Source organism: Thalassophryne amazonica, chromosome 14 (genome assembly GCF_902500255.1).
Source record: "Thalassophryne amazonica chromosome 14, fThaAma1.1, whole genome shotgun sequence".
Lineage (NCBI taxonomy): Eukaryota > Metazoa > Chordata > Actinopteri > Batrachoidiformes > Batrachoididae > Thalassophryne > Thalassophryne amazonica.
In genome coordinates, this window is record NC_047116.1 from 14,968,073 (window position 1) to 14,981,691 (window position 13,619).

At 38.1% G+C, this 13,619-nt stretch overlaps 1 protein-coding gene across 1 annotated transcript in view; it reads left to right on the forward strand.

The window, feature by feature from the left end:
• Window positions 1-1,455: 1,455 nt before the first annotated feature.
• The window catches only part of impg2a (interphotoreceptor matrix proteoglycan 2a), a 33,814-nt gene continuing 21,650 nt past the window's right edge, over window positions 1,456-13,619 (forward strand). The window contains 6 exon segments of the mRNA XM_034187169.1: window positions 1,456-1,659; window positions 3,390-3,448; window positions 5,518-5,538; window positions 7,105-7,313; window positions 8,810-8,844; window positions 10,878-11,076. Coding sequence (XP_034043060.1) covers window positions 1,456-1,659; window positions 3,390-3,448; window positions 5,518-5,538; window positions 7,105-7,313; window positions 8,810-8,844; window positions 10,878-11,076 — 727 coding nt within the window.

Genomic DNA, 13,619 nt, shown 5'->3' on the forward strand with positions numbered 1-13,619 from the left:
GTTCTCAGGATGCCATTTTTTTAATCCTAAAAAAAAAAAAGAGTTTTTACTTTAGAGCCTATAAGTGTGCAGAACTATTTCCATTGACATCCAAAGTTAAAGCCATGAAAGAGGAGGATTAAACACAATCTGTCTGACCTCAGCTCTCTTGCTATTTCTTACTACCCTTACCAAAAAGTAGTACATGCAAGTATGTTTCAAGTATACTTCCAGTTTACTTTTTATATACTTAGCACTATTTTTGGTAAGGGTATTCATCATTTTTCATGCTCTTTATGGTAATGGTGTGGTGTTGGTCTGGTTGTTGTTGTCCGGATCACTGTACCATTGTTCTGGTCTGAGACACCGACCAACAGAGTCTTGTACTCAGCCCACACAAGACCAAACCGACATCAGTTTAAAAGTGAGCTAAACCACTGAACAATAACGGCTGTCAGGTCAGCCTATCCCAGACCGAACCAAGCAATATTTAACAGCTACATATCACCCAAAACCAACCTGAAGTCAACTGATGCTCATTTAGATAAAGACTGGAGGAAGCACATTTTGGACAATTCTTGAACTTTTTAACTGTAACTTCGGTTATAATTATTATTTGTTCAGTTCAGCTAAATTTTCATAACATGTTATCTGTAGGTGCTATACACAAATAAGATCTAAGATCTTTCCCACTACATGAGCAAGTATGCTGGGAAGAGTGGTGAGGTAAAACTCTGTTTTTTTCATTACAGGAAGGAATCTCAAGCAGACCAGACTCAGTAGGGTGACCATCTGCTATGGCCATTCTAACAAGACAACATATAGTATAACAGTACATAGATTATATGAATGCAGTTCAAGCTCAGATGGGTTTTTGGATAACTCAATGAGATTTTCTTAGATTTTTGTGTTGCTTGTCACATTTTGCTTTGACTTAATTAATATCCAAGCTCAATTGTAGGTTTATTTCCCCCTTAATTTCTGCTATTATCTCTTCCCAATTCTACTTCTAGATACTTTCTGTCATTGATACTACCCTTCTTTTTTTATTCTTTTTTTACAGCACTCTGACAGTAAGGACCATAGGGTTAGGTCAGTAACAGCACGGCTGTGGAAATGACACTCATATTTAGACAAATACATTTTCTGCATATTGATGCTTGTGCATGAGCTTTTCTATTTTATTACAATGGCATATGTAAACTACTGAGCCATATTCCTGGTGGTGTACCTTCTCTGCACATGGGTAGTGCCCTTATCAGACTGAGAATCAGAGCAGTTTGATTTATAAAACCAACACAGATCTCAGTACTTAAGGTCACATCCATTTGCAATAAACTTACAATCTTTATCTTTTCTTTTTTGCACCCAGGATCTATTTCTGATGCCAAAGAGGAGAAGGAAGCAGCCGCTGTTGTTCCTGACCTGGAGCAGGGTCCAGTGAGCATGCACACACATGCACTGAGTGCCCGATAAATGCTTAAAGCCTCTGTGGTCGTAGTGATTTGTAATTCGTGTCCTGTGCTGCAGCTAGACGTCACCGTGCAACCACCCGCTCCTCCTGTGCCGGAGCAGGTGGTGGAGCTGAGTCTCCTCTTAAGGAGAAAGATCTACACTGACGAGCTGCTGGACCCCGACAGTCTCCAGCACCAAGCGCTCAGCAAACAGCTTGCTGCAAAGGTTTGCTCTGTTTGTTGGGTTTAGTTTCCCTCCATTACAGACCTCTTAACTTGTGCACATTTTGCACACCTGCTGCGTTTGTCTTTATGTCTCTTGCCAGAAACCTTGAGTCACCGTGTCTTCCCGTTTATGATAAGCATTAAATGCCTTGTTAGTTTTAACAGCTGGAACTTTGACACGAGGAGTGAATAAAAACAAAGTGTTCAGAGGTGGTTGGAAATCAGACTTTTACGTAATGCATTTTATGATGTTGAAAATGCAGCTTTATGATGTGCATATGCACGTTCAGCATGTGCAGACAGAAAAACGTCGCCCGGTAGGATTTTCAGACACATAGACATTAGCACATGGCTCACGTGTCATGTAGAGATTCTGCACCAGCTTTGAAGTAGAGTGAAAATGATGAGTTTCCCAAGACATGAGCTGAAGACATATTTAATATATATGTAAATAAATGTTAAGAATGAAATTTAAATTTGAATAGAATTCCTTTTTTGGCACTGTGCAAAGTACAATGAAATTGATCAGCAGTCCTCTTCGGGGCATTCATAATAATACTGTAATGAATTACAGAAACAATAAAGGTTTGCTTATAATAAGGAAGAACCTTTTCAGGTTAAGATGCTGCAAAAAAAGTGATGTGTTACTCCACATATTCTATATGGATGATGAAGTGGAATATATATACATGAAAAAATATTTAATACATATATGCTAATGTATCCAGTTCAATTGTGACTATTCAAAATGTGAATACCACATCTTATTATTAAAACATACAGTGGTGGCCACCAGACAGAAGCTTTGGATATGAAAGAAACTAACAAACAAGCTCATTTCAAGCTGCAGGAAACTTCAACCACACCTGTTTCTAGTTTCCATCATTCTTGTGACAATAAGTTTGTTCCCTGCAATAGGCTCAGACACGGCCAGCAGGTGGGAGTATTGAGCAGGTGGCAGACAGGTATAACAAAGTTGTTCTTATGTTTTCTAAAATTTTGGTAAGTTTTATGATGACGGCATTTATTGTTTTTGACTTACCGTGTCAACAAATTGGGGGGGGGGCTCATTCATCCATTAATTCATTTATTCATGCATTTTACAGGGTACATGCTGAGGTTTTTTTGCAGGGATCACTTGCAGGAATCAAAAATATTGTGGTTTTTACTGCTTTTTAACACTTCAGCTGTGCAGGTAAACTGGTTTTGTTTGCGTTTGCACTGTTTTTAAAGTGTTTTGGGGTTATTATCTTGTATTAAACATTACTGTCCCATTTGAAAATTTGTTTTAAAATGGCTAAATTTTATGAAACGTCTTTTAATTTTATTAAAAATGAATTAGCATCGCCCTGCGACAGACTGGCGTCCTGTCCTGGGTGTACCCCGCCTCACGCTCTGTGGCTGCTGGGATAGGCTCCAGCCCCCCGCAACCCTTAATTGGACTAAGCGGTAGAAGATAAATGAATGAAATTAGGATCTTTTGGATTTTGGACAAGAAATGTGAATGTGTGTTTTATGGTCTGTGGCAAGATGTGCTGAGAGTTGGTTTGTTTCTACCAGTTTCATATATATGCTAAATCTTAAATTAATTGTAAAGATAAGGGTTTTTTAAAGCATTACTTGCAACCTTGCTGTATATGTTGACTGTATATGAGGCAAAATGTAGGAAAACTTGAAGGACTTGATTTATTTATTGTTAACAAACTCCTGTTTTTCTGATCATCTTTGCAGATAGAGAGGGCCCTGCAGAGGCTTCCTGGATTTAAGAGCGTGTCTGTACTGGATATCAGGTCAGCCTCTGCTGCTATTTTGTCCCCAACAACAACAACAGCAAAAAAAACAAACAAACAAACAAACAAAAACAAAACAAAAAACCTCCACATTGAGCTAAGCTCAACTTTATTTTTCCCAAAGGAAATTATTTTGCCAGAGTAGCAAACAGTAAACACATTTTTTTTTTTACATTAAATACAACAAATTTATATGAAATGACTGGGAAACATTTGCACAAGATGTTTGATAATATTGCATATAACTCTGAGTAACTGAATAACTCTTCATTATCCAAATCAAATCAATTTATTTATATAGCGCCAAATCACAACAAACAGTTGCCCCAAGGCGCTTTATATTGTAAGGCAAAGCCATACAATAATTACGGAAAAACCCCAACTGTCAAAACGACCCCCCTGTGAGCAAGCACTGGCAACAGTGGGAAGGAAAAACTCCCTTTTAACAGGAAGAAACCTCCAACAGAACCAGGCTCAGGGAGGGGCAGTCTTCTGCTGGGACTGTTGGGGCTGAGGGAGAGAACCAAGAAAAAGACATGCTGTGGAGGGGAGCAGAGATCAATCACTAATGATTAAATGCAGAGTGTGCATACAGAGCAAAAAAGAGAAAGAAACACTCAGTGCATCATGGGAACCCCCCAGCAGTCTAAGTCTATAGCAGCATAACTAAGGGATGGTTCAGGGTCACCTGATCCAGCCCTAACTATAAGCTTTAGCAAAAAGGAAAGTTTTAAGCCTAATCTTAAAAGTAGAGAGGGTGTCTGTCTCCCTGATCCGAATTGGAAGCTGGTTCCAGAGGAGAGGAGCCTGAAAACTGAAGCTCTGCCTCCCATTCTACTCTTACAAACCCTAGGAACTACAAGTAAGCCTGCAGTCTGAGAGCGAAGCGCTCTATTGGGGTGATATGGTACTATGAGGTCCCTAAGATAAGATGGGACCTGATTATTCAAAACCTTATAAGTAAGAAGAAGAATTTTAAATTCTATTCTGGAATTAACAGGGAGCCAATGAAGAGAGGCCAATATGGTCGAAATATGCTCTCTCCTTCTAGTCCCCGTCAGTACTCTAGCTGCAGCTTTTTGAATTAACTGAAGGCTTTTCAGGGAACTTTTAGGACAACCTGATAATAATGAATTACAATAGTCCAGCCTAGAGGAAATAAATGCATGAATTAGTTTTTTCAGCATCACTCTGAGACAAGACCTTTCTAATTTTAGAGATATTGCGCAAATGCAAAAAAGCAGTCCTACATATTTGCTTAATATGCGCATTGAAGGACATTTGTATTCAACTGCTGCCCACATAGTTTTTTTAGATTTAACTCAAAAGGATTTTCTTTGGCACCGCTACACTCTAAAAATGAACCACTGTCTCAATGGAAAAAAAGTGATGTATAACAATTTGCATAGAATTTTTTTAAAGTTAATTCAATTTAATTAAAGTTATTTCAACTTTATTAGAGAAGTCTTGTTGAAATAACTAAGTTGAAATAACTTTTTTTTTTAATCTATGCAAATTGTTACATCAGTTTTTCTTGTTGAGACAACGGTTCCTTTTTTAGAGTGTATAATTATGTCCATTAGTATTCAAATAAAGGTTTCAGAATCTTAAGTCACCACCACTATTAAAAAAAAAAAAAAAAAAAATCACCTTATCTGTGAAAAATTTTGAACTTTGACCCACCTGGGTTAAACAACAAAAAAAAAAAGTTGTAAAGCTGAAGCAGAAAGAAAGTGATGGACAGAGTAAATACACACTGCAGTCAAACCAGCCGCTTTACGTTTCCATTTATTTTTAACGTAGTTTTAAACTAAGTCATTATATTTGCCATGGGGAGCCCCACCCCCCCAACTTCCCCCTCCAAAAATAAGAGCTTTACCATTAATAAAATTAGCAGAAATTTTGTGATGTACTGCAGAAGGTACTTTAGAATAACTGGGTTTCATATATAGTTGTGTGAAAAATCACTTTTAAAAATACAGTATTTACTCCACTTTTAATAAGTCAACTTTTGTGGGTATGTTTGACTGGTTTTGTTGTGGTTTTTTTTTTTTTCTTGAATTTTTTAGGCCTCAGAAGGACTCCCACGGGTGAGTCACCAACACAGACGGTTTGATGTTGACTCATGCTTCCTCCCACAGATCAGTGCCAGGTGTTCTGCATGCTGAGTGTGTTCACGTGTGACGGGCCACAGCGCCCGTCTGAGTTAATGGTCTTACTGCAGTCGCTCACCTATTAAGTGGGATCAGGATGGGTTCAACCCAGTGAGCAGATGTTCTCCCACAGAGCCGATTATCAGGTTTTACCACCTCAGCCATCAGAGCTCCGGCAGAGTGAAAGATGCTGCCATTGTTTGAGGGAACCACGAGTGTGAAACGTTATGAAGTACAGAAATAAAAACTAGCAGGGGGGGGCTCATACTGAGGCCATCAGAACTGTTTTTCTGCAGCAGAAAGTGCACGCTCCTTAATTTGTTCTGTACAAAATGCTCTTTTTAAACCCCTGCAAACAAATCTTAAAGGGGAGATAATAGAATAAAAAAATTTACAAAAATTTTTGACTAATGCATCTTATGTTTATTTTGTAAGTGCTAACTTCTCTGCAGCTGCTTTATGCATTTAATTGAAACTTCACAAAATGGTAACAGCACACCACATGAACATGTGCATAATCCACTACTATAAACAACAGGTTCATGACCCGACAGCAGACTGTACTCAAGGAGCAGTATCTCCACTCGGTAGACATTACCATTAGGTACAATAAAATATCGCCAAGAGGTCTAGTAGACAATAACTCTGGTCTGACATCTTACAGAGGAGGATATTTGGATTTTTTTAAAATGCATCATATTTGTCAATTATATTTATAGAGGTTCACCAGTTTGTTAATTCAGTTTACTACCACAATATAATATATTATCATATGTGCTACAGTGCATTTGACTCATTTATATATATATATATATATATATATATATATATATGTATATATACATAGTTTGTCAAAAGCATACAGATCCAGATTCTAAATAAAACATTTTTTTTTCCTGTTAACACGACCTTATAGCCAGTAATTTTCTATAACCACTTATTCCAAAAAGGAATGCATTCCTTTGGAAGTGGGAGGAAGTCTTAAGGGAGGGAAACTGTACACGGGGAGAAGATGCAAACTCCACACAGACAGGACCAGGCAGGAAGCATTTCCAGGACCTTCTGACTGTGAAGCAATAGTGTGGCTCTGTTTTATGACAATCACTCATAGCATCAGCTACAGCTGAGCGCTCCGTTGTGCTATTAACAGATTAAACTTTCGGTCAAGGTGCTGACAGAAATTTTTCTCAGCCATTCTCAATCATTTGAGCTGGATTGATTCTTGCAGAATGCTGCAGGATGAGATTAAAACCTTCATTGTGGCCTCTGAATACGGTGATGCACTTTTAGAGGTGACCATTGGCAAAAGTCAATATAACTACGTATGTGTCTTATCCCTATAGACGTGTTCTGTCAAGGTACCTTTGAGGAAGGTATTTTTCTCCTTTGGAGCCACACACATTAAAGAGAGATGTGGATTAACATGAAGAGTTTTCATTGATGAACTTTGAGGAAGCTGATGAATAAATGGATTCTGGAGATCCGGTGTTTTTGTGGCTCCAGGCTGGATGGTGTCTTGGTCAACTATACAGTGACGGTGCAGGTTGAAGAAGCAGGACTGAGCCTTGAACAACTAGACTACCTGACTTTACACTCGAGCTGGGCTGAGACATCCTTCTGGGAGTTTGAGGAGCGCCCTGCTGTGGTTGATACAAACACTGAGGTCAGAAACAACTTTGAGGAGGTGACGCATGTGGCGGAGCTGGACAGTGGTAAGATGATAGCATGACTGATATATCAGTACCAAAGATATTCCTTACACTAGCTGTTCCTAATCCTGATTCTTGGGAACCGCAGTACTGCACATTTTCCTTTTTCTCCCAGCTGTGGATTGGCTGAACACACTTGACTGAGACAGTCTGGTTTTAGAAGTTCAGGGGAAATGGAAAACATACAGTAGTCTACTTTGGGGCACAAGGATCAGGATTGGGAATCACTTGCAGAATATCAGTAGAAAAAAGCATTGGCAGTGGTTGTGTATATAGGCAAACATCCAAATGTCATAACAAAGAGAAACACTACACAACTGTGATATTACAAGATGTTCGACACTGCTCGAAAAATCTTTCAGGGGTTCAAAAGTCTCATCTGTTTCTTATTTGTCAGATTTTTACTCTTAGGCCAGAAACTGTTAAATTTAACCATTTATAATGAACAAATGTTATCAGCTATCTGAATTGTATGAACAGTTGAACCCTTGTCGTGCAGCATATTTTTACACCGAATGCTTTTGGACTCTTTTGGACTTTTCATGTTCGCCAAGAGAGGTGTGATAGTCACACGAGACTATGATCTGGGACAAATAGCAGATTAGATTTATTATTTATTTTTTGTCTAATAATGTGTGTCAGTCTAGATGAACTTGTATTGTTGCTCAGTTTGTTCACGAGGTGATATTTGTTTAAATTTTATTTTATATTTATATATTTATTTGGGCTATTTTACAATTTTGAAGAAGAAGAATCTGCAAAAGAGAAAAAAACTTGATAGGTTTCTGCAACTGTTGATGCTAAAATTGTAAAATTATTCGTGTGACTTTTGATATTATACATATTTGAAACCAAAGAGTGTTTTTGTGTTCACCCTGTATGTGGGTGATTCTTAGACTACGGGCACTTATTATGTCCTTTGATCATATTGTATGAAAAAAAAGGGGACATTTCACACTTTTATAGTTATCTTTACAATGAAAGTGTGTTAAGAAATTTGTTCTAGTAGTCTATGATGACTTTTTCACCTTTTTTCAGCATCATTATATGCAAATATTGCCGTTTTGTGCTTGTCCCACACCCAGACTTTTGATCTTCAATGATAAAAATGAATGGTAAAGAAACTTTTTTTCTAATGTTTTAAAATATCTCTGAATAAAATATCAGTAAAATAATCAAAACATAGTTGGGGTATTCAATGTCATACAACTGTTGTGATTTTTTTTTAAACAAAATGTAGTTGTCCCACACTATTGCTGTAATTTCCACCACAACACTGTAATGTCCCTTTAAACAGTTTGTATGAAAGATTGTTTGGGTAGTTTCTATGGAGATAAACAGTGACATCAGAGCACATGTATATAGCGCCAAATCACAACAAACAGTTGCCCCAAGGCGCTTTATATTGTAAGGCAATGGTGTGGTGGAAATTACATTTACAAGGCCAATAGTGCCCGTAGTTAAAGAATCACCCATGTATCCCTCCTCTGATTCCACAGTGTCTGAGTCCGATGTATCTGCACATCGAGCCCCGGTGAGTAACATCAGTGTTTTTCTAAAATACTCTGCTGTGCTCATCTTTATCACCTAAATCGTTTTTGTTTAAACAAGCTGACAGTTGAGATAAACCAGGGTTCTCACCAGCGCAGATCTGCATAGGGGGCTCCTATGCTGTGACCTAACCAAGATAGGTGGCTTTTCTGTATTTGCTTTTTTTTTTTTTTGGTCCTTTTTTAAAGGACATGTCACATATTACTTATCATCGTAGTTCACAACAGAAAGTGGCCCTCAAAATGCAGAAAATAGTGTTTCAAAGGGTTATACATTTCCAAAGTTTCAGAGGGGGTGGAAAGATGTCCCGGACCCTCTTACAATACTTGCGCCTGCAATGCTCATCGCATGGCTAGATCCCGCTAAGTTTTAACCCTTACCCTGAATACCATATTTTTCTGTATTATCAGCTCTTTAATTTGTGATTCTTGTGCATTGTTCTAGTGTAAGTGTACTATTTATTATAATACTTTCATTACTGGGAACGTCCTTTATAAACAGTCATTATGTCCGTCCGCCAAGGACGTAATAAAATTATCAGCGTTTATTTAATCATGTGTCTGTTAGCAGGATTATGTCAAAACTACTGCACAGATTTTGACAAACGTTTCACCACAGATAGATATTAGGCCATGGAAGAGTCCGTTACATTTTGGAGGTGATCTGGATCTGGATTCTGGATCAAGAGTTCACTTTATTTATGCTTTGTCAGATTGCGTCAAAACTACTGCACAAATGTTGACTCCACTGGGTTTTGAGATGATCTGGATCCGGATTGGCGGACGTCAGAAATCTCCAATTGCTTGTTATAATTGTCATTATTAATAACAATGTTTGATTTTTCTGTATATGTTGCATTGGTAGCAGGAGGTGGTAATGGTAGAAAATTTTTGTTTTTTTTCAAATATGCTTACATCCACTTCAGAGATTGTGCATTGTGTAATTAGGGAGATATTTCATATAGGAAGTGGGTGTCTACCATGACAAAAAAAAACCCCACCCCATGCAAAAAAGAAAACTGCAATATATACTGTAATTTTAACATCTTTCGAAATATTCAAATGTAATTGTTTGACTTCATGATTAGTTTTGATGAACCCTGCATTGAACACAACATTTTTATGATATAATGCTCCTGACTTGGTAGTACTTGTTTTAGAGAAGTCACAAAAGCTACATAAGTACTGATATTATTACAGTGATCATGCAATTACACATGTAATTTCAAGTCACAGCATGGCAAGTTGTAGAAAATCAAGTGTCATGGCCAAGCCAAAAACAAGAACTCAGGCTAAAGAATTTGATAAAACCTTTGACAATGGTTTATGTTTTTAAAGTTTTTGAAGAGCATGGCCTCCTCCTAAGTTCTGTTACACACAGTGTTACTGAATAAAACCTTTGTGAAAGAATTGTGTTATAAAGTTTTGAAGAGCATGGACAAACTTTACACATAGCGGAATAGCCAGATAATTGAAAATAGACCATACTTTGTTACATTCAAGGGGTGGGGGGTTATTTTCAAGATATAGGATTAATTTTGATGCCAAAATGCTGGTATTAATATTGTGAATCATTTCCCAAGTGGATGTATTGAAATTCTGACTTGTGATTTTACCACCTCCTGCTAGCACTGGAGTATAAGTTGCAGGACCTCCTGAACTTTAACTTATACTCCAGAAAAATACAGTAATATAGAAAATAAAGCTATAGAAATATTTTAAAACAACGCTGATAAATTGTTGATGTTAGCTAACTAATAACCTACACTAATTACCAGTGAACACTGAGTCAGCAAAATCAGGTTTTTATTTAAATTTCAGAATAATTGATCCTATTTGAAAAGATGCGCATTTAAAGCCATTTTACTCTTAACTCGGCTTAACTCTTGATTACGCTATTTGCCATTTCAAGTCCTTTGTAGCTTTTTTATGTTTAGAATTTTGTTACACCTGCTGAAAATGTTTGTACATCTCCATCTGTCTGAGTGGATTTCTGTCCCTTGTCATCTTATTTTAGGTCAGCGTTGAGCTTGATGAGCCACAAGATGTCTCCTTCATGAAAAGCAACACAAAAGACGTAAATAAAGAGAATTTTCTGTTTGAGCCCTCTGGGAGAAACACAGTGACATCGACAGAAAACGGTGTCATTGTTTTGGAGCAGAGTGAGGTTGAATCTGCCACGCTTGTTTTCACCTCCAGTGCACCTGAAGCACACAGTGAGTCTGTAACATAGTATTTATTTATTGTATATCTTATCCATCCTATTATTATATTTTTGCAGTTGGGGGAGGAGGAGTTGCTTGACAAAATATAGAGTTAAATAATGAGTGAACCTATAAACTCATCTCCAACTATTCAGACTATTTATCAAGTGAAAATGCACGTTATTGCATGTGTGAAATTGCTGCTTTTCTGGCTTATACTATTACAAATTAAGTAACTGATGTTGGGCAAAACAAGACATTTGAAGACTTAAGACCATTCAAAAAAAAAAAAAAAAAAATCATAATTTTAAAGCTACAGTGTGCAGCATTTAGGCGTGTTTATTGGCAGAAATGAAATGTAGCATTCATAATCTGTTCATTAATGGTTAAATTACCTGCAATAACAAACTGATCCTTTCATATCTACATGGGGGCCGGTCCTGTCATGGACGCCGCCGTGATGCACTGCCATGTTGACACAGTAGCCCAAAAGGGACTCACTTCAGACTGTAAAAACCATAAATAAATAAGGGGAATCAGCTATTGATCATTTACTGGTTACTAGCACAGGCTAACAAGTTCATTTCTATTATTCTGAGATGGGGGCGAAAACATTATCACAAGAGAAGGCGAGGGAGCATGAATCCTCATCGCCAAAGTAGCGAAAATGAGAAGGGAAATAAAATTGGGACCAAAGATGCCAGAATGCAGTCTGCAACTTCACCAGTAGAGGGCAATAATCCCACACACTGTAGCTTTAAATGTGTTGACTTAAAAAAGTAATCATGGAGGCATTTATGCCAGCATGGAACATGGATTCTCATTGCGTTGTTAAACCTAATTTGGAAATAAGAAAAGAAACTGGTTAAAAAGAAATTTCTGCTGAACGCAAAAAGTGATTTGATGAAAAAAAAAAATGGATTGTTGTTGCTTGTGTTGGGAAGTTTGGTTTACACTGCAAACTGATAGAAGTGCAGGTTAGTTCTAGATGGCGCCATAGTGCCATAAATATCACTTCATCACTAACTAACATAATCATCACTTTAATAGCCACATTTTATGTGGATAAAGTGGTAACCAGGCAACCACAAAAAATGTCACAATTTAACACTGTCACTGAGTGACAGTGTGATTCATCACAATGAAAAAGTTAAAAATTTTTGTGTAACATTTCATCAATCATTGTCTTATTACAACTCCAATTCCAATGAATTTGGAACGTTGTGTAAAATGTAATAAAAACAGAATACAATGATGTGCAAATCCTCTTCAACCTATATTCAATTGAATACACCACAAAGACAAGATATTTAATGTTCAAACTGATAAACTTTATTGTTTTTGTGCAAATATTTGCTCATTTTGAAATGGATGCCTGCAACATGTTTCAAAAAAGCTGGGACAGTGGTATGTTTACCACTGTGTTACATCACCTTTCCTTCTAACAACACTCAATAAGCGTTTGGGAACTGAGGACACTAATTGTTGAAGCTTTGTAGGTGGAATTCTTTCCCATTCTTGCTTGATGTTCGACTTCAGTTGTTCAACAATCCGGGGTCTCCGTTGTTGTATTTTGTGCTTCATAATGCGCCACACATTTTCAGTGGGCGACAGGTCTGGACTGCAGGCAGGCCAGTCTAGTACCCGCACTCTTTTACTATGAAACCACGCTGTTGTAACACGTGCAGAATGTGGCTTGGCATTGTCTTGCTGAAATAAGGAGGGACGTCCCTGAAAAAGATGTTGCTTGGATGCAGCATGTGTTGCTCCAAAACCTGGATGTACCTTTCAGCATTGATGATGCCATCACAGATGTGTAACTTGCCCATGTCATGGGCACTAACACACCCCCATACCATCACAGATGCTGGCTTTTGAACTTTGCGCTGGTAACAATCTGGATGGTCTTTTTCCTGTTTTGTCTCGAGGATACGACGTCCATGATTTCCAAAAACAATTTGAAGTGTGGACTCATCAGACCACAGCACACTTTTCCACTTTGCGTCTGTCCATTTCAAATGAGTGGGTCCGCGTGTCGGGACGCAGCCGCCGCGGTGCGGCAGGACAGGAAAAACACCTCCGTGTTGATAACCATTTGTAAAATCCAGGCGGCTTTTGATGGCTTTCAGTGGAGTGAGTATATGAGAAATTAACAGCTGGACATGTTCCAACTTGTCCTTAAGGCTTCCAACGGAGGTGTTTTTCCTGTGGCGGAGCGTCGCGGCGGCTGCGAGCCGACGCTGCAATCCGTCTGCACGTCTTTCATTAAAAAAAAATCTTTAACAGTGGAATATCCGGATAAAATGCTGAAACCGACTTCTTCTGAAACTTCTCTGTTCTCTCACAACGTCCTGGATCAATAGAGCCTGAAATGTGGAGGTTTTCAGCTTGAAACAGGCTGACGACGGCGCCTGAGAGCGCTGCGCGACGTCTCGCACCGTGGGAAGTCCTTAAAGCGACAGTATCACCTCAAAATCTCATCAGCCGTTAAAATTTTCACTGAAAACCAGCTTAATTTTTCGAACCGTGTCCACTTCGATGTGTCTCACAGCTTT